General features: G+C 39.9%; 1 protein-coding gene across 3 annotated transcripts in view; it reads left to right on the forward strand.

Annotated features, from left to right (window-relative positions):
• Positions 1-17,569, forward strand: part of sh2d5 (SH2 domain containing 5) — a 60,137-nt gene extending 42,568 nt beyond the window's left edge. The window contains exons 7-12 of one of the 3 annotated variants that reach the window (XM_063032822.1): positions 1,532-1,685; positions 8,984-9,092; positions 10,443-10,602; positions 10,685-10,883; positions 11,135-11,156; positions 16,500-17,569. In XM_063032822.1, the coding sequence (XP_062888892.1) occupies positions 1,532-1,685; positions 8,984-9,092; positions 10,443-10,602; positions 10,685-10,876 (615 nt within the window). In that variant the 3' untranslated portion in view covers positions 10,877-10,883; positions 11,135-11,156; positions 16,500-17,569. The remainder of the gene's footprint in view (positions 1-1,531; positions 1,686-8,983; positions 9,093-10,442; positions 10,603-10,684; positions 10,884-11,134; positions 11,157-16,499) is intronic. The other 2 variants (XM_063032823.1, XM_063032824.1) reach the window with 2 other exon arrangements.
• Positions 17,570-20,856: the final 3,287 nt, after the last annotated feature.

Below are 20,856 nucleotides of genomic sequence, written 5' to 3' on the forward strand. Positions count from 1 at the left end.
ATTAGAACTTTTATTTCTTACCTCCATCTCACAACATGAGGGAGTAAAAATCTTTATGTTGCGTCTCTGTCACTATGTACAAGCAATAAGGAAGGGAATTGTGGGAGGATACTGATTGTATACATAATTGTTTTGTATACATGTATATGGGAATATGAGAAAATAGGAGCAGGAGTTGGCCACCTTGCCCCTGAGACCTGCCCACCATTCAGTATGATCATGGTAATCTTCCCCATGTCTCAACAAGTTAAGTGTCCCTATCTTTTCCTCACTGTTTATTGGCGATCCAGTTTCTGCAATGTCTTCCTACTGGCTGGGTCTCCGGTTACTGTACTCCCATTCCATCTGCTGGGGCCCCATTTCCCGTGCTCTACTCCTCCTGGCCTGGTCTGTGGTTCCTATACTCACTTCCCAATTGCCAAAGGCACTGGTTCTGGCACTTGCTTATCATTCCCTCTGGCTATGGTTTCCCTGCAGTCTCCTGACTCACTTTGAGTTTACTGGGTAGTTTATTATACTGTAATACTGTATGACATATAAAAAAATAAAAATGTGTCAGGGTATTAAGAGGCTGGAAACCCCATCAGTCCTGCTCCACCTAAGTCCCATGCATTCTTAATTATTGGAGCTTTATCTTAAATATGAGTACCAAAACTGTGCCTAGTATTCCAGATGTGACCTCCATAATACCCTATATAATTGTAACATTTCTAATTTATTTCTAAACTCCAAACCAATTACATTTCAGCCAATATGCCATTTCCCTTCATAACTACGTGCTGCAACTATCAGGTAACCCTTTGTGATTTGTGTACAAAAACACTAGATCCTTCTGCACTTCGCTCATTTGTAATCTCTCTCCATGAACATAAAGGTCTGCTTCTTACCAACGTCATTAACTCACACTTTCTCACATTAAACTCTGCTTGCCATGTTTTCACGCGGTCACTCAACCTGTCTTTATCCTGTTATGGCTACTCTTCTTCTTTCAAGGTCAGCAGTATACGCTTTTGCCTCTGGTGGTGGTAGAACTTTAGGGACATGTAGGAGATTCTTGGATAGGCACATGGTTGAAAAAAAAATGGAGGGTTTTGGGCTATGTAGGAGGGAATGGTTAGATTAATCTTGGAGTAAAGGTTGGCATAACTTAGTGGGTCAATAACATCGTGTACTCTTCTATGTTCTTTACCTACCACAAAATTAGGCCTATATATTAAAGAGGTTAGATTCTCTGCCAAATAATAGTTATTCAACATCTGTTATACTCATATTTACACACAAAAGTAATTCTGATTTTAATAATGCCTGCAGAAGTACCAGGAGATTGTTGCTCAAGAGGGTTATTATTAGTAATCTCATCCAAGTAGCTTGAACAGGTTAAAATAATTACTGTAAAGTATTATTCATTTCTGCATATTCATTTTTCTTGTAATTTAAACTTATTATCAAAACTTGGAGGAATGGAAGGTGAAATGATCCCTTAACAAATGAAAGCTCAACTAAATTCATGTCTACTTGCTTTTCCCTTTAGGCCCAAACAAAAGAATTGGATCCACTGGAAGAATGTCCATTCTCTTCATTAACACTGGTACGAAAGAAAGCTATACGAAACAAAGGAATCAGGTCAGGAGCTTACAGGAGCTCTACCTTCAAGAGACAATTTCAACAAGCACTTGCAGATAGCTGTAAGTCATTGTTAGCAAGGTTATTGAAAAGTTAAAACTGGGAGCATACAGAAGGATTTTCATTATTTAACTTGCATTTGTTAATGTATATCTTATTCATTCCCTCTAATCAAAATATAGAGGAGAGTTATTCATATAACTATTTCTAAGCATCTTTATTATTGATACTCATAGTGGTTCCTCATCATTATCATAGGTGTACTTGAGAAAACCTATTCCACCTACCTTAGCACGTTCAATGGACTTCTTGTCAATAACTGTAAGCCACTTGTTTGATGGCTTCAGGGCATTAAAACAGTTGATGGATTGGCTACTAGAGGGGTTAGCTTGTCAACACATAGATTAGCAACTGTGTAATCCACTGTCTGTTTCCTTTCATTCGTTTCATCTTCAGTCCTGCGTGTTCACTTCCTCGGACTTTATTGGAGCAAGCTGTGACAGAGCTGTCCGTCTTGTTTCATCACTGTCATTCCCAGATGCGTCACTAGAGGCTGCTGTAGAGTTCAGGCCACACTCATCCGGTAATTCCTTAGAGGTCAGATGGTGGTGCTATCTCAGAGGATTGTCCAATATGGCAGGTGTTTCCCAAGAAGGGGTGTCACCGGCAGGACCACCCACTGGACTAGTAGGATTGCCCACTTGAGGTCCCTGCTCAGCTTTTTCATAATGCTACAGTTGCTTCTTAGATCCATGCAATGCACCTTGATTCGATTACACTCATGTTTTTTTTACTCATTCAGTTAATAGAGAAGTATGTTCTTTAGACTTTTTTATTGTCTCTGTCATAGTTTATCATGTGTTTCACATTTCTTTCCCAATTGTTTAGTCAACGTCTTTACTTGCTTACGCAACTTTTATCACTCGCTCATATATTCAATCAAACTGACCATGTGTTGATATCTTTAACATACATTTTCTAGGTTTTTCCTTTCCCTCTGGCATTCTCCAGATCTTATCCAATGCCTTCTTAATAAACTTAACATTGATGGTATTTTTCATCCAGACTTTTTCATTGATCTTGTTAAACTGAGATATTTTATTCAGGTTAGAGCTCAGTTTCTTGACTTTGGTCATTGTCATAATAGAATCTCATGCTAACACTTAACTTGTACATACTTTTGATTCCTTTGACTGTGATCCGAAGTATCAACAGATTGCAAACAAAGTTTCAATAGATTGTAACCAACATTTTTTTTTCAAAATAGCAATGTAGTTTCCTCTTGGCTACACTTCCACCAGATGACGTATTGAAACAGCACTAGTCACTTTTTTTCCGGATGATTTGGAATTTGAGTAAGCTCTTAGCTCATTTTTAACTTTGTGCAAAAAAAATCCACTTTGTCTGGCGCTTTTCCAAGTACTTAAATCTTTGCAACCATCATTCCTGACTACACCAAATTGTTGGATTCTGATATTTTTGATGCAAGGTTCTTTCAGAAGTCAAAAAAAAGGCATAAAACTTGTTGCTTCATTATCATTTTATTATGTATTAAGGGAACAAAGGAATTGGAAATAGAGAGTAGTAAGGGAAGAAAAAGAAGAAAAGATGGTGGGCTAATATGCTCTGCCCTTTTTATACTATACAGTAGAGAAGAATTCAAATCTGTAGATAAGAGTTGACCAATCAGAAAACCCCTACTCAAATAATACAATACCAAAGAAGCATCCAGAAAGAGAAAGAACTGTAATTCTAGGGTTCGCACTGAATTACATGCATATAGGTAATTATATAAATACAAACAGGAGTAAAGAATTAAACTGCAAAGGAAATAATTATACTGTCTAATCCAACATTAATGACAAGTGCTTGAAAAAAAATATGGACCGGTTATCATTTCTTCGTTTCTCAGGGCTACTATGCAGTGAAGCAGCCATGGATGATATAATTTAACATTATTTTAATATGCTTGCATAGCTTTTGACTATATGAGAAAAAAGGCTGCAGCTCAAATCTCAAACCTGACACAAAGATCACAGTCTATTGAACAGCATGATCACTGTATTTTGTTTATTACTGAGGTTTGAACTTAGCACAGGCACCTCAAGTCACTGGAATGTCAACGCCAATGCTGACTCCCCAGAATGGTTCATACAGATACAAGCACCCAATATCAGCATTCTGATCCAGGCCAATGTCCTCAGAATCGAGGTCCTGTTTACACTCAGATGACTCCATTGAGCATACCCAGTACTAGACTGTGAAACCAAACCTTCAAATTCCCTGTAACAGAGATTCTGCAGATGCTGGAAATCCAGAGCAACACACACAAAATGATGGAGGAACTCAGCAGGTCAGGCAGCATTTATGGAAATGAACAAATAGTCAATATTTCAGGCTGGTACCCTTCATTAGGACTGGAAACGAAGCGGGGAGATGCCAGAATAAGAAGGTGGAGGGAGGGGATGGAGTACAAGCTAGAAGGTGATTGGTGATACCAGGTAGGTGATGGAGGGGAGATGAAGTAAGAAGCTGGGAGGTAGAAGTTGGAAAAGGTTAAGGGCTGGAGAAGAATCTGACAGGAGAGGAGAGTGGACCATGGGATGAAAGGAAGGAAGGTGAGCACCAGTGAGAGGTGACTGGCAGTTGAGAAGATATAAGAGTGGGCCAGAGTGGGGAATTGAAGAAGAGGGAAAGGGGAGGGGGAAAATTACCGAAATTTGGAGAAATTGATGTTCATACCATCAGGTTGGAGACTACTTGGACAGAATATAAGTTCTTACTCATACAACCTGCTTCATCATGGCAGAAGAGGATTCCCCTCTCTGGCCCTCAAATGCCCCTACTCCTTTAACCGAATTTTAAATTAACAAGATGCATTACTGTCTTGACTAGAACCTGCGTTGGAATCACAACTAGATATACACCATAATTGTGGCAAATTTTGTAAATAAAGCGATTGCCTGCTAGATGTGAAGAACTCCTTTTTCTAGGGTGTTAAAGTGTGTCTTTGAATGTCTTTGAATACTTTTCGTGTTTCATATTCTTTTATGTCCTATACATGTATTAACAGGATTTGGGAGACCGTGGAGTCCCTTCCATGACACTTCATCAAAATATTTGGGCAGTACATGCAAAACGTTGAAGTCCTTTTTTTCCACTGTAGATATTAAGCATTTCTGACATTGTGCAAAAGATTTAGCTTGAGCAATATTATCCAATGTGTTTATATGCATTTCAGAGGATAAAGTATCTATCCTATTTAATCTTCAGTGCCTCCAATAATAGAGAAATAATGCTTATCAATTTTGCAGCAAGCCACTATATTCTGAACATAGAAAAGTGTTTAGGTTTTTGGTTATTGAATATATAAATCTACCAGAACAACACACATAAAACACTGGAGGAACTCAGCAGGTCAGACAGCATCCATGGAAATATAACAAACAGTTGAGGTTTCTGGCTGAGTTTCTTCTTCAGGGCTGGGTAGGAAGGGGGAAGATCCCAGAATAAAAAGGTGTGGGAAGGGGAAGGAGGACAACTAGTAAATGATAGGTGAAACCAGGTGGGTGGGGAAGGTAAAGGGCTAGAGAGCAGAGTGGACCAAAGGAGAACGGGAAGGAGGAGCAGCATCAGGGGAAGCTAATAGGCAGGTGAGAAGAGGTAAGAGGCCAGAATAGGGAATAAAAGAAGAGTTAAGGGAGAGGGATTTTTATTTTTACCAGAAGGAGAAATAGATATTCATGCCATTAGGTTGGAGGCTACCCAAACGGAACATAAGGTGTTGCTGCTCCACTCTGAGGGTGGCCTCATCGTGGCACAAGAGGATCGACATGTCAAAATGGGAATGGGAATTGGAATTAAAATATTTGGCCACCAGCAAGTTCTGCTTTAGGTAGACGGAGTGGAGCTGCTCGACGAAGCGGTCCCTCAATTTATGGCAGTTTTCTCCAATGTTGAGGAGACCACATTAGGACCACTGGATACAATAAACAACCACAGCAGATTCGTGGGTGAAAGATTGCCTCACCAGAAGGACTGTTCAGGGCCCTGAATGGAGAAGAGGAAGGAGGTGATTGCGCAGGTGTAGCACTATACTTGCAAGGATATGTGCCAAGAGAGATATTAATGGGGGGGAGGGAGGAGAACAAATGGACAAGGGAATCACGCAAGGTGCGATCCATGTGGAAAATGGAGAGTGGGGGGGGAAGTTAAAATGTGTTTATTCCCTTTGGAGATGGCGGAAGTTGCAGAAAATAATGTGTTAATTGCAGGTAGTAGATAAGGACAAGAGGAACTCTGTCTATTAAGACGGCGGGAAGATGGAATAACTGGGGATACTTGGGAAATGAAGGAGATGTGATTGAAGACAGCATCGATGGTGGAGGAAGGGAAACCCCATTCTATGAAGAATGGGGACATCTCTGATGCTCTGGAAAGCAAAGCCTCATCATGGGAACAGATGTGGTGGAGATGAAGGAACTGAGAAAAGGGAAGAGATATAGTCAAGATAGCTGTGTGAATCAGTTGGTTTATAAAAGATGTCGGTCGACATTTTGCTCCAGAGATGGAGACAGAGAGATCGAGGGGGTGGGGGTGGGGAGGAGGTGTCAGTAATGGACCAAATGAATTTAAGGATAGGATGGAAGTTGGAGGATGCTGATGATATTGATGAGATCAGCATAGTCATCAATGTAGCGGAGGAAGAGTTGGGAAGCATTACCTGGGAAACATTAGTACATGGACTATTCTACTTAGCCAACAAAAAGACAGGCATAATGTGGACCCATGCAGATGCCCATGACTATCCCTTGAGTCTAGCGAAAGTGGGAAGAGCTGAAGTAGAAATTGATGAGGATGAGGACCAGTTTTGCCAGATATAGGAGGGTGGTAGTGGAGTGGAACTAGTTGGTTCTTTTATTGAGAAAGAAAGAAGCAGAAGGCTTTAAAAGGCTAATCTATCACTTTTTTGTTGAGATATTAGATGAGGTCTGAACTGCAAATTTCTCTTATACTCAGCACTTAAAACAGTTTAATTCAAGGAATATTGAAGTGAAATAAGCAGCATGTAGTATCCTTCAAATGGTTTTCAAATTGAGCTTGGCATAAAGCTAGAGTTAATATTGTAACTTTAATATGCCCAATTCTGGTTCAAGTTGGTGTTCTTTCAACATACTTTACTGAATAACTGGTGAAGGGCCAGAAACGTCTGTTTATTCTTCTCCATAAATGCTGCCTGGCCTGCTGAGTTCCTCCAGCATTTTAGACCATAAGACAAAGGAGCAGGTCAGCCATTCGGCCCATCGAGTCTGCTCCACCATTTTATCATGAGCTGATCCATTCTCCCATTTAGTCCCACTCCCCCACCTTCTCACCATAACCTTTGATGCCCTGGCTATTCAGATACCTATCAATCTCTGCCTTAAATACACCCAATGACTTGGCCTCCACTGCTGCCTGTGGCAAAAAATTCCATAGATTCACCACCCTCTGACTAAAAAAATTTCTTCGCATTTCTGTTCTGAATGGGCATCCTTCAATCCTTAAGTCATGCCCTCTTGTACTAGACTCCCCCATCATGGGAAACAACTTTGCCACATCCACTCTGTCCATGCCTTTCAACATTCCAAATGTTTCTATGAGGTCTCCCCTCATTCTTCTAAACTCGAAGGAATACAGTCCAAGAGCGGACAAACGTTCCTCATATGTTAACCCTCTCATTCCCGGAATCATTCTAGTGAACCTTCTCTGTACCCTCTCCAATGTCAGCACATCCTTTCTTAAATAAGGAGACCAAAACTGCCCACAGTACTCCAAGTGAAGTCTCACCAGCACCTTATAGAGCCTCAACATCACATCCCTGCTCCTATACTCTATTCCTCCTGAAATGAATGCCAACATTGCATTCGCCTTCTTCACTACCAACTCAACCTGGAGGTTAACCTTAAGGGTATCCTGTACAAGGACTCCCAAGTCCCCTTGCATCTCAGAACTTTGAATTCTTTCCCCATTTAAATAATAGTCTACCCATTTATTTCTTCTGCCAAAGTGCATAACCATACACTTTCCAACATTGTATTTCATTTGCCACTTCTTTGCCCATTCTTCCAATCTATCCAAGTCTCTCTGCAGACTCTCCATTTCCTCAGCACTACCGGCCCCTCCACCTATCTTCGTATTGTCAGCAAACTTAGCCACAAAGCCATCTATTCCATAATCCAAATCGTTGATGTACAATGTAAAAAGAAGCGGCCCCAATACGGACCCCTGTGGAACACCACTGGTAACCGGCAGCCAACCAGAATAGGAACCCTTTATTCCCACTCTCTGTTTACTGCCAATCAGCCAACGCTCTATCCACGTATGTAACTTCCCCGTAATTCCATGGGTTCTTATCTTGTTAAGTAGCCTCATGTGTGGCACCTTGTCAAAGGCCTTCTGAAAATCCAAATATACAACATCCACTGCATCTCCCTTGTCTAGCTTACTGATAATTTCCTCAAAAAATTGTAATAGGTTTGTCAGGCAGGATTTTCCTTTAAGGAATCCATGCTGAGTTCTGCCTATCTTGTCATATGCCTCCAGGTACTCTGTAACCTCATCCTTGACAATCGACTCCAACAACTTCCCAACCACCGAGGTCAAGCTAACAGGTCTATAATTTCCTTTTTGCTTCCTTGCCCCCTTCTTAAATAACGGAGTGACATTTGCAATCTTCCAGTCTTCCGGAACCATGCCAGAATCTATCGACTTTTGAAAGATCATCGCTAATGCCTCCGCAATCTCCACAGCTACTTCCTTCAGAACACGAGGGTGCATTCCATCTGGTCCGGGAGATTTATCTACCTTTCGGCTATTCAGCTTCCTGAGTACTTTCTCTGTCGTAATTGTGACTGCGCACACTTCCCTTCCCTGCCACCCTCGAGTGTCCGGTATACTGCTGATGTCTTTCTCAGTGAAGACTGATGCATTGTGTGTGTTGCTTTGGATTTCCAGCATCTGCAGGTTTTCTTGTTTTTGCTGAATAACTGATTAAAAAACAAACGAGAAAATCTGCTGATGCTGGAAATCCAAAGCCATGCACAGACAATGCTGAAGGAACTCAGCAGGCCAGGCAGCATCTATGGAAAAGAGTACAGTCGACATTTTGGGCCGAGACCCTTCAGCAGGACGTCTCGGTCTGAAATGCCGTCTGTACTCTTTTCCATTGATGCTGCCTGGCCTGCTGAGTTCCTCCAGCATTTTGTGTGATTATAGAATGTTCATTTTTTTTAAATCAAAATTACACTTGAAATAAATGTCGTGAATAGTTGAAGTATTGCCAGTGTGCCCAAAAGGTTAATTATTATATCTTTCACAGACAGTTGCAGGTGGGGAGATGAACTCCTGGAATCTTGGAAAGCACTTGCTCCACTACAGCATGAAGAAGTTCTAATGGACACTGTCTGGGCCAGTGCTGGGATACCCAGGTTAGTTTGTCAGTGAGAGTTCCTTGGTAATTCTTTTGAAAATTAACATCTTCAACAAAATAATGGTAATTAGATTGATTCTTAGGAGAGTTCTCTGGAGAAATGGAACAGGATCGATCTTAAGTTCACTGGAACAATAAGTGAGATTTCATTAAAGCATACAAAATTATGAGAAATATATACCTAGAACTTGTTCCCCTGGGTGACAAATATTTTCTTTCCAATTTTAAAGCTTGCAAATCTTTGAAATTTTCTACACAGGGGCTTATGGATCTTCAGTTATCTAGTACATTTGATGCTAATATTAATCAATTCTTAAAGGAATCAAAGGCTGCTGCCTGGCCTGCTGAGTTCCTCCAGCATTTTGTGTGTAGTGCTTGGATTTCCAGCATCTATAGATTTTCTCTTGTTTGTGATTGGTTGAAACATCTGTTTACCCCAAACAGTAAGATTACAGTACCTAATGTTTACCTAATGTTCTCTGGTGATCTCATAACCAATTCTGAGTTTGCCTAACAAGATGCTTATGGGGAGTATGATAAAAAAAAATTGCTGATCTATTTCAGTTAAGGACAGGGACACATTTTCATCTTTTACTTGTGCTCAGTATATCAGATGGCACATTTCTAGTTCAAATAATCATGTGTTCTTTTTTCCCAACACAATAAAAGCTGAAGAGGCCTTGTATGAAAATTGCCATCAATTTTTAAGGATTGGTCTTTTCTTTATTTCTTGTTTTTATGTTACTCTTGATTTTTTTTCTCTGCCAATGTATCTCTTCTACTCCTCAACTTATTTTTACTTGTCAACACATTTTCATCCCTTTCTGCTCTGTTAGAAGCTGGTAGATGGCATAGCATGGGGCAAAGGTGACACTAAGTTGTCAGCTGAATTTGCAAAAGGATTAACAGGGGAAATAGAACTAACTATAAGATGCTATGTCTTTCGCCCATCACTGACTTGTCCGCACACTTGCTCTGGTTAGGAACACCTCCTATTTGGTGTGCTTTTATGTCCCCAAGTTAATAGGCAAATTATCTGCTCTTAGTTATGAATTAGTCATGTCCCCCAACACATGTCACTTTCTGAATCATGGCATCAGCTCCAACTCTGCTAGTTGCTGAGTTGGATAATCTGTCTTGCTGGTCCTTAGCTTCTCCCTGCTGGAGCTGGTTGCAGACTTTGCTGCCACCACCTACTGCCTGTAAACTGTTGGTTATCTCCTATTCCCTTGTGGGTCCTCTTCCACTTACTGTTGCCACCAACTATAGGTCTTACTGTTGCCAACGCAATTTTTTACTCTTTAATGAGTTTGTTTTTCACAAATATCTTTTTCTATTTTTGGTAAAGGGATTGTGCTATAGAACTTTTAAAACGCGATGTTCTGGGAGCTTTCTTACTTTGGGTGAATCCTGGCCCTCTGAAGTGCTGGACACTAATGATGCGGACCCCGTTTGGTGTAATAAACTACATGATTTGGAAAAATGATGAAGGCAAATATTATTTTGAGGTAAGATTACATTTAAAAAATTCTTAACATTCTTGCTATGGTAATTTTTTAATATTCATAATGTGTGCTTGATGTCTTTCAGCATCTGAACACAGAATTCCCCAGCTTAAGAGCCCTGATAGAACATTACACAACAGTTGATGATGGTCTATTTTGTTGCTTAAGTGCTTCAAGGATAAACCATTGTTATGAAGAGCAGGATTCTATGGAATATGATGGCTTGTCCCCAGCCCAAACCAAACCTGAAGGGAGGTTGCTTCAGACCACAGAGTAAATCATCCGTAAGTTATAAATATTAGTTTCTGCTGGTCATAACAAAAGACTCCCTGCAGATTATGATGTGCACAATGTTTCAGCCGTCAATAAACTTGAATTTGCCACAGACAGCTTCTTGACTTTTAGTAATGTTATTCACTTTTGCAGCTGTTCTAGAGTGACACTTTATACAGTAGCATGCTGTAATAATTGTACTTGCTTATGACTTTAACTGGATATCTGTACCTTTACATGTATTTTATCAATCTTTCCAAAGCCTGAGTTGAGGACATGATGAGGTAAGATAAAGATATTGCTTTATTTCACTACAAATAGACATTGATAGCAACAGTTATAATCAGATTAGTATAAAGCAATTCAATTGATAGAAAGTATTTCTTTCATAATCATAAAATAATGTTGCAGATTCCCCACAATGTAATGTAATGTGGGCTAGGTGTTTTGACCATCTCATATATTTCACTATCAGTAGAAGGCTTCTCAGCTTCATCTTAATAAATACTGTGGATTCTGGTTAATTGGATTACATTGGGACCAGTACATTTTGCCCAATTAAGTGGTTGCCCCAATTAGCTGAAGTTTCATAGAAATAGTTAAAAAGGAATAAAAAAGACAAACTGCCATTTAACTGAATAACAAATTAAAATGCTGGGATGCTCAGATGCAGCTGCTTCTATGGGGCTAACTGAAGGTGCTATTACCTTTTTAAAATATTTGTTATAATTGAAAGACCCTGCTGTATATTAAGAACTTCAAGTATGGCTGGTCAACGCCATCAGTGAGTTAGTTGCTCATCGGCAGAGGAACCGAAGGAGCTGGACCTGGTGGGGATCACACTGTTGCCTGTATCAGGTTGGTGTACGGATAAAGGCAGGGTGCAGTCTAATAGCGAGTGAGTGTCTTACTCACTTTTCTTTTGATTGGACGACATTGTTGGACATTGGTAATGTGGAATGCTGCAAGTCTGATTCACTGTTTTATTGGTGAACAGCAGGCAGCTGTGTGGCCTCAGTCGTAGTGAGGATTAGGCCTCAAACACAAGTGTCGCCTGTCTGCAGCCACTCATGAGACAGGCATTCAAGTCAGTGTACTTCACTGGAGTGCAGGAGGCATGGTGTCCATGCTGGACTTGGTGCTGCAGTATTTTGCTTGGCAGAAGATAAACATAGAAACATAGAAAATAGGTGCAGGAGTAGGCCATTCGGCCCTTCGAGCCTGCACCACCATTTATTATGATCATGGCTGATCATCCAACTCAGAACCCCACCCCAGCCTTCCCTCCATACCCCCTGACCCCCGTAGCCACAAGGGCCATATCTAACTCCCTCTTAAATATAGCCAATGAACTGGCCTCAACTGTTTCCTGTGGCAGAGAATTCCACAGATTCACCACTCTCTGTGTGAAGAAGTTTTTCCTAATCTCGGTCCTAAAAGGCTTCCCCTCTATCCTCAAACTGTGGCCCCTCGTTTTGGACTTCCCCAACATCGGGAACAATCTTCCTGCATCTAGCCTGTCCAATCCCTTTAGGATCTTATACGTTTCAATCAGATCCCCCCTCAATCTTCTAAATTCCAATGAGTACAAGCCCAGTTCATCCAGTCTTTCTTCATATGAAAGTCCTGCCATCCCAAGAATCAATCTGGCGAACCTTCTTTGTACTCCCTCTATGGCAAGGATGTCTTTCCTCAGATTAGGGGACCAAAACTGCACACAATACTCCAGGTGTGGTCTCACCAAGGCCTTGTACAACTGCAGTAGTACCTCCCTGCTCCTGTACTCGAATCCTCTCACTATAAATGCCAGCATACCATTCGCCTTTTTCACCGCCTGCTGTACCTGCATGCCCACTTTCAATGACTGGTGTATAATGACACCTAGGTCTCGTTGCACCTCCCCTTTTCCCAATCGGCCACCATTCAGATAATAATCTGTTTTCCTATTTTTGCCACCAAAGTGGATAACTTCACATTTATCCACATTAAATTGCATCTGCCATGAATTTGCCCACTCACCCAACCTATCCAAGTCACCCTGCATCCTCTTAGCATCCTCCTCACAGCTAACACTGCCACCCAGCTTCATGTCATCCGCAAACTTGGAGATGCTGCATTTAAATCCCTCATCCAAGTCATTAATATATATTGTAAACAACTGGGGTCCCAGCACTGAGCCTTGCGGTACCCCACTAGTCACCGCCTGCCATTCTGAAAAGGTCCCGTTTATTCCCACTCTTTGCTTCCTGTCTGCTAACCAATTCTCCACCCACACCAATACCTTACCCCCAATACCGTGTGCTTTTAAGTTTGCACACTAATCTCCTGTGTGGGACCTTGTCAAAAGCCTTTTGAAAATCCAAATATACCACATCCACTGGTTCTCCCCTATCCACTCTACTACTTACATCCTCAAAAAATTCTATGAGATTCGTCAGACATGATTTTCCTTTCACAAATCCATGCTGACTTTGTCCGATCATTTCACCGCTTTCCAAATGTGCTGTTATCACATCCTTGATAACTGACTCCAGCAGTTTCCCCACCACCGACATTAGGCTAACTGGTCTATAATTTCCCGGTTTCTCTCTCCCTCCTTTTTTAAAAAGTGGAGTTACATTAGCCACCCTCCAATCCTCAGGAACTAGTCCAGAATCTAACGAGTTTTGAAAAATTATCACTAATGCATCCACTATTTCTTGGGCTACTTCCTTAAGCACTCTAAGATGCAGACCATCTGGCCCTGGGGATTTATCTGCCTTCAATCCCTTCAATTTACCTAACACCACTTCCCTACTAACATGTATTTCACTCAGTTCCTTCATCTCACTGGACCCTCTGTCCCCTACTATTTCTGGAAGATTATTTATGTCCTCCTTAGTGAAGACAGAACCAAAGTAATTATTCAATTGGTCTGCCATGTCCTTGCTCCCCATAATCAATTCACCTGTTTCTGTCTGCAGGGGACCTACATTTGTCTTTACCAGTCTTTTCCTTTTTACATATCTATAGAAGCTTTTACAGTCCGTTTTTATGTTCCCTGCCAGTTTTCTCTCATAATCTTTTTTCCCCTTCCTAATTAAGCCCTTTGTCCTCCTCTGCTGAACTCTGAATTTCTCCCAGTCCTCAGGTGAGCCACTTTCTCTGGCTAATTTGTATGCTTCTTCTTTGGAATTGATACTATCCCTAATTTCCCTTGTCAGCCACGGGTGCACTACCTTCCTTGATTTATTCTTTTGCCAAACTGGGATGAACAATTGTTGTAGTTCATCCATGCAACCTTTAAATGCTTGCCATTGCATATCCACTGTTAATCCTTTAAGTGTTATTTGCCAGTCTATCTTAGCTAATTCACGTCTCATACCTTCAAAGTTACCCCTCTTTAAGTTCAGAACCTTTGTTTCTGAATTAACTATGTCACTCTCCATCTTAATGAAGAATTCCACCATATTATGGTCACTCTTACCCAAGGGGCCTCTCACGACAAGATTGCTAATTAACCCTTCCTCATTGCTCAAAACCCAGTCCAGAATAGCCTGCTCTCTAGTTGGTTCCTCGACATGTTGGTTCAAAAAACCATCCCGCATACATTCCAAGAAATCCTCTTCCTCAGCACCTTTACCAATTTGGTTCACCCAATCTACATGTAGATTGAAGTCACCCATTATAACTGCTGTTCCTTTATTGCACACATTTCTAATTTCCTGTTTAATACCATCTCCGACCTCACTACTACTGTTAGGTGGCCTGTACACAACTCCCACCAGCGTCTTCTGCCCCTTAGTGTTACGCAGCTCTACCCATATCGATTCCACATCTTCCCGGCTTATGTCCTTCCTTTCTATTGCGTTAATCTCTTCTTTAACCAGCAACGCCACCCCACCTCCCCTTCCTTCATGTCTATCCCTCCTGAATATTGAATATCCCTGAACGTTGAGCTCCCATCCTTGGTCACCCTGGAGCCATGTCTCTGTGATCCCAACTATATCATAATCATTAATAACAATCTGCACTTTCAATTCATCCACCTTATTACGAATGCTCCTTGCATTGACACACAAAGCCTTCAGGCGCTCTTTTACAACTCTCTTAGCCCTTATACAATTATGTTGAAAAGTGGCCCTTTTTAATGCTTGTCCTGGATTTGTCGGCCTGCCACTTTTACTTTTTTCCTTAGTACTTTTTGCTTCTACCCTCACTTTACACCCCTCTGTCTCTCTGCACTGGTTCCCATCTCCCTGTTGTGAACTAACCTCCTCACGCCTAGCCTCTTTAATTTGATTCCCACCCCCCAACCATTCTAGTTTAAAGTCAGCTCAGTAGCCCCCGCTAATCTCCCTGCCAGGATATTGGTCCCCCTAGGATTCAAGTGTAACCCGTCCTTTTTGTACAGGTCACGCATGCGCCAAAAGAGGTCCCAATGATCCAAAAACTTGAATCCCTGCCCCCTGCTCCAATCCCTCAGCCACGCATTTATCCTCCACCTCATCGCATTCCTACTCTCACTGTCGCGTGGCACAGGCAGTAATCCCGAGATTACTACTTTTGCGGTCCTTTTTCTCAACTCCCTTCCTAGCTCCCTATATTCTCCTTTTAAGATAGATTATGTTTGACTGCATGTATTAATATTCATGGATTCAGAGACTTGGACTATATATTTATTTGTGTGTGACTATGTTTTATTGTTGTCTTATATATTCTATATGTTCCTTGTTCTGTGAATGACTGTTGGCACCGTGTTTTGTACCTTGGCCCCAGAGTGACACACTTTCATTTGGGTGTTTTCATGGATGGTTGAATGACAAATAAACATAAACTTGACCTTGAAATTATGTATTTAAATGAAATACAGAACAGATTGTCTAAATGAACAAACTCAGCACGGACACCTAGTGCAGATAAAGGACAACCTTCAAACAATTCTTTCAAGTGCATCCTCCAAATCTTCGCTTCCATTGTAAAAATCAAGATGATGGTCAATATCTCAAATTCTTTGCAGCTCCTGAGTCACTGAAGTAGTAAAATCATTTCATTTTCACTTCCGATCATTTCTGGCATCTGCAAGCCTGAGTGCTTGAAACCACAGTGAGCAAAATAGTTCTGAATTATCTTACTGTTTAATACTCACTAATTATCAGTGACAAAAATTACAGCTTTTTGAACACAAACACATGCAAGTAGCGCTATTTAAAGGCTATTTGCTCTAAGCATGGTGTAGTGTCTATTGACCACATGTGACTGAAGCTAGTTACAAACTGTTCACCAGCAGCCTCCTGCCCCAATTAAGCGGTATAGTGGCCAATTAAATAAAGGAAATCCCACCAATTTTCTTGGTTTATTTTTGTTCTGTCAGAGAAGTGGCTACCTTGATAAACCAGAATCCACTGTATTAACTGTCTTTTGTTTAAAAAGATGGGATATTTGTTCCTGTGTCCTTTTGTTGTCTGTTTGTCATGAGACAAAACTGAAAAAGATCAATGGATTTCACAGCACAGGTTGTGTTCCCACATGAGCAGTATCCAAATGGAATATTTTCAATGTTTTGTGCATTTAAAGGACAGAAATAATAATTTAATTTTCTAATGTTTTTCCTCAAAAACATGAATAAAAATTCTAAAATGTGCCAGTAAACTTTAGATTACTGGAGACGCAAGAGGTAGCAGATGCTGAATCTGAGGCAACAACCACCTGCTGGAGGAATTCAGCAGCTCAAGCAATATCTGCAGTGGGTTACCTTGTTTTGTATCTGCCCGTAAGGAGACAAATGTCAAGGTTGTATAATGCGCACATACTTTGATAAATGTACGTTGAACGTTGGAAAGGAGCTGTTGATGTTTCAAATTGAAACCGTGCATCAGTATTGTCAAATGTCAAAAATTCCTTTCCCCTCAAAAATGCTGCTCTAGCCACCGAGCTCCCCCAACAGATTGTTTGCAACTTCACGTTATTAATAATTAAACATGTGGCCAATAAGGAGCATTGAACAGCCTTGTCAAGTATGCATACATATGTAAAAGCCAGTAATATTAATAATAATATTTCAATTTAATTTCTATATTAGCAAAGTCCTTGTTAGTTTTAAATGGCTACAATGAAGTTATTTAATTTTGCAATGAAAATCAGTTTTGCTAAAGCTGGTCAAGCAATAAATACTCTTGTTCATTTTGCTTTCACTAAAATTATGACATTAATTTTAGTTTATGTATTATGATTCCTAATATAAATACAGTATTGATGTACAAGTATAAAGTCATCTGAATTGTTTACTTTTTAAATGTTTGCTCATAAAGACCCAGGATACTGTGGGCTAATTGTTCCTCACTATTTTTGGCTGACCGTGTGATTTCAGAGAAAATCGGAATCCGGTTTATTATCATTGACATTTGTTGTGAAATTTGTTGCTTTGCAGCAGCAGTACAGTGCAATACACAAATTACTACAATTTGCAATAAGAAATATAAAAAATAAATAAATAGTTGAGAAAGAGAGCAAAATACTAAGGTAGTGTTCATAGACCATTCTGATGGTGGAGGGGAAGAAACTGTTCCTAAAACATTTGAGTGTGTCAAAAAAAGTGCTGTATTTTGCTATTTGACTTAAGATATGTACTTGTGTGTTATAACTATACATTTTATATTTTAAAGTTGTGTATATTTTATATAGTAGTCATGGAAAATTGTATAATAAAGAGATATGAACAGTGACTTTGGTGCACATCAGTTTTACTGTGAGTGAATGATGAGAGTATTGAAAATAGTGCAGTTCATCTATTGACATCCTTTTTTCCCTTCCCTGATTATGCAAACCATCTGTAGTCGACAGAGTGGGAAATAAACTTTCAGTGAACCTAGTGGTAGATTAGTGGCTTTGTTACCACTAATTTCTTTTACATACACCTTCACATTATCCACCACCTACACTATCTGCACTACTTCACTTTGTCTGGGCTCTTTTTCTTACCAAAGAAAACTATCTACTGCATGCACAGAATCCCCCATTGTTAGGTGGCACCAGTTCAATACAAAGCAAGGAGTTAAACATCCATTCTCCACTCTATGGTGCTGTGTAGGTGTCAGCTCTTCTTAGTAGGTCTACAAGAAGATTTCAAATAGCATCTGAATAAGAAATATAATTATTAAAATTTAAGAGCATATGAACTAGGAGTAGCAGTATGCCATCTGGCCTTTAAGAATCTTCTCTGTCATTCACAAAGATCATGGCTGGAGTTTGTATCTGAACACTATTTCCTCACAATCGCCATATTCTTTGATTCGTTTTAAAATAACAGCGATTGCGCCTCCACAGTCCTGTTGCATAGAACATTCTAAAGATTCACTACCCTTTGGATTAAGAAATTCTTCTCATTGCTAAATGATACACTTCTTATTCTGAGATTCTGATTCCAGATCCCTCAGAGAGGGGAATCATTCTTCGTTCAAACCCTATTTCTGATTTTTACCATGTCCTTTTTTTAAGCAACTGTTTGTTGCGCTGCACACTGTCCTTGATATCCACTGATTTACTATCTGTGGGTTTGCACACTCACGAGATAAATTACAGACAAGAACTTGATTTATGTCAAATAAATCACATATACATTGAGAAACCGATCATCGTCTTTATAGACATAATATTTCAGAACAATTATATTACATGGCTCTTTGCTGTATCTTCAAATATCAATTGTTTTAAATTGAGTTTTAAAAATTTAATGTTTTATTGCAGTTATACCTGCTAATGCTTCTTAAGCATTATACAGCACATTTACACTTACTCAAAGCAATGCATACTTGAATACAAATTCTTAATACGTTCATCTTAAGTCCTCTGTGCTACCTTGAATATGGTTATTCTTATTCTTCTAAGATAGCTGAGTGCAAGAAGCTCAGTAGTTGCTACTCTTCGGTATAATTACAGTCTTTTGAATACCTATATTTCTATCAGAGTGTATAAATTTAAAGCAAAATACTGAATCTTTTGTTAGATACTAGTTTTTTATGTTATTTAAATAACTACTCTGCATCAAGACTATAAAAGAACAAAAGCACCTGATATGAATATTGTTATATAATACTAAAGGTGCACAGCTGGTGGGTCAGTATCCAACAGAGAAAGATAGGTTAATGTTGACATCCTTTCTTTTCTGACCATTTCCTTTTTGAATGTTATTTGCACATTTCAGGCATTTTGTTTTTCAATCACTTTACTGACCATATTGGACATAAATACAACACATTCCACTGTTTCATTTCTATTTTTGGCTCACCTTTGTTCGATTGTCTTACCTAATTGTGTACCGCCTAACAAACAACTGTAGTTGCCAAGATATTGCTCAGAAAAGTACGTTGTTTGCCTGGTGAGTTCAAGATATTTTGAGAATGAATTTTATTACAAAATAAATCTCCAAGAACCCTTAACAGAGCTTAAGGGGACACAAGAAAGCCTTGGTGAATAAGACTAAGGAAAAGCTCAAGATTTTCTACACATACATGAAAAACAAGAGAATGAGGAGAGTGAGGATAGGATTATTCAGGAATAATCTGCTTGGATTTGAAAGAGATATGGGAGGGCCTTAATGAATACTTAGTGCATTCACCAGGGAGAGGGACTTTAATGAATATGAGGTGTTTGTAGACCAGGTTAATATGCCGTAGATGAAAAGTAGGAGGTGATGTTGAATCTTCTGAAAAACATTATGATAGCTACATCCCTGGAACCAGATGGGACAGACCCCCAGTTACTACATAAATTGAAGGAAGAGGCTGCTCAGACATTGATGATCTTTGCATCCTCCCTGGCCCTAGGAGTGGTACCAGAGGATGGCATATGTGTCTTATGTCAGTGGTGGGTGAACCATTGGAGAAGATTCTTAGGAACAGAATTTATAAGCATTTGGAGAAGCATAGTCTTAAGGATAGTCTTTGTGACAGGTCATGTCTTAGGTGCCTAAGTGAGGCTTTGAGGAAGTGACAAATGGATGGAGGCAGAGCAGTGGATATAGTTATATATGGACTTTAGTAAGGCATTTCACAAGTTGCCTCATGGCAAGCTCATTCAGAAGTCAAAAGGCATGGGATCCATGAAACTTGGATGCATGGATTCAGAATTGGCCTTCACACAAGGTAGAGGGTAATAGTAGATGGAGCGACTTCTGGTTGGATGTCAGTGACTAATGGTGTTCTGGAGGGATCAGTTCTGGGATTCCTACTCTTCGTGATTTTTATAAATGAGTTAGATGACGAAGTGGATGGGTAGGTTAGTAAGTTTGCAGATGGCACAAAGGTTGGAGGTGTTATGGATAGTGTAGATGGTTGTCGTACGTTACAATGGGATATAAACAAGAGTTAGACCAAAAAGTGACATTTGGAGTTCAATCCAGAAAAGTGTGAAGTGGTACATTTGGAAGACTTAACTTGAAGATAGAGTACCAGGTTAATGGCATTCTTTTTAGTAGTGGAGGAAGTCCAAAGTTTTTTTGAAGTTGCCAAGCATAATCAACAGGGTGGTTAAGAAGTGTTTTGGCCTTAGTTAATTCAGGATTAGGTTCAATGCTTTGAGGTTCAATGTCTTATGAAGCAAGGATGAGCAATCTAGGGCTCTTCTCTTTGGAGTGAAGAAGAATGGAAAGCGATTTGATAGAGGTGTACAAGATATTGAGAGGCATAGACTGGAAAATCAGCACCTTTTACGCACACTGGTAATGGCTAATACTAGAGGAGATCCATTTAATAGAAGTGGAGGAAAGTTTAGGGGAGATGTTGGAAATATGTATAGGTTTTTTATTAAAAAAAACAGAAAACAGTAGGCGCCTAGAACGTATTACTGGATGCAGTGACAGAGGCTGAGACAGTGAGGACATTTAAAATTAGGTACTCTTTGATTATCATGTGGATGTAAGAAAGGTTAGATTGATCATGGAGTAGGTTAACATTGGTCATCATAACATCATGGGCCAAAGTGCCTGCACTATGCAGACTGTTCCAT

The sequence above is a fragment of the Mobula hypostoma genome, chromosome 25 (genome assembly GCF_963921235.1).
Source record: "Mobula hypostoma chromosome 25, sMobHyp1.1, whole genome shotgun sequence".
In the NCBI taxonomy this organism is placed as follows: Eukaryota; Metazoa; Chordata; class Chondrichthyes; order Myliobatiformes; family Myliobatidae; genus Mobula; species Mobula hypostoma.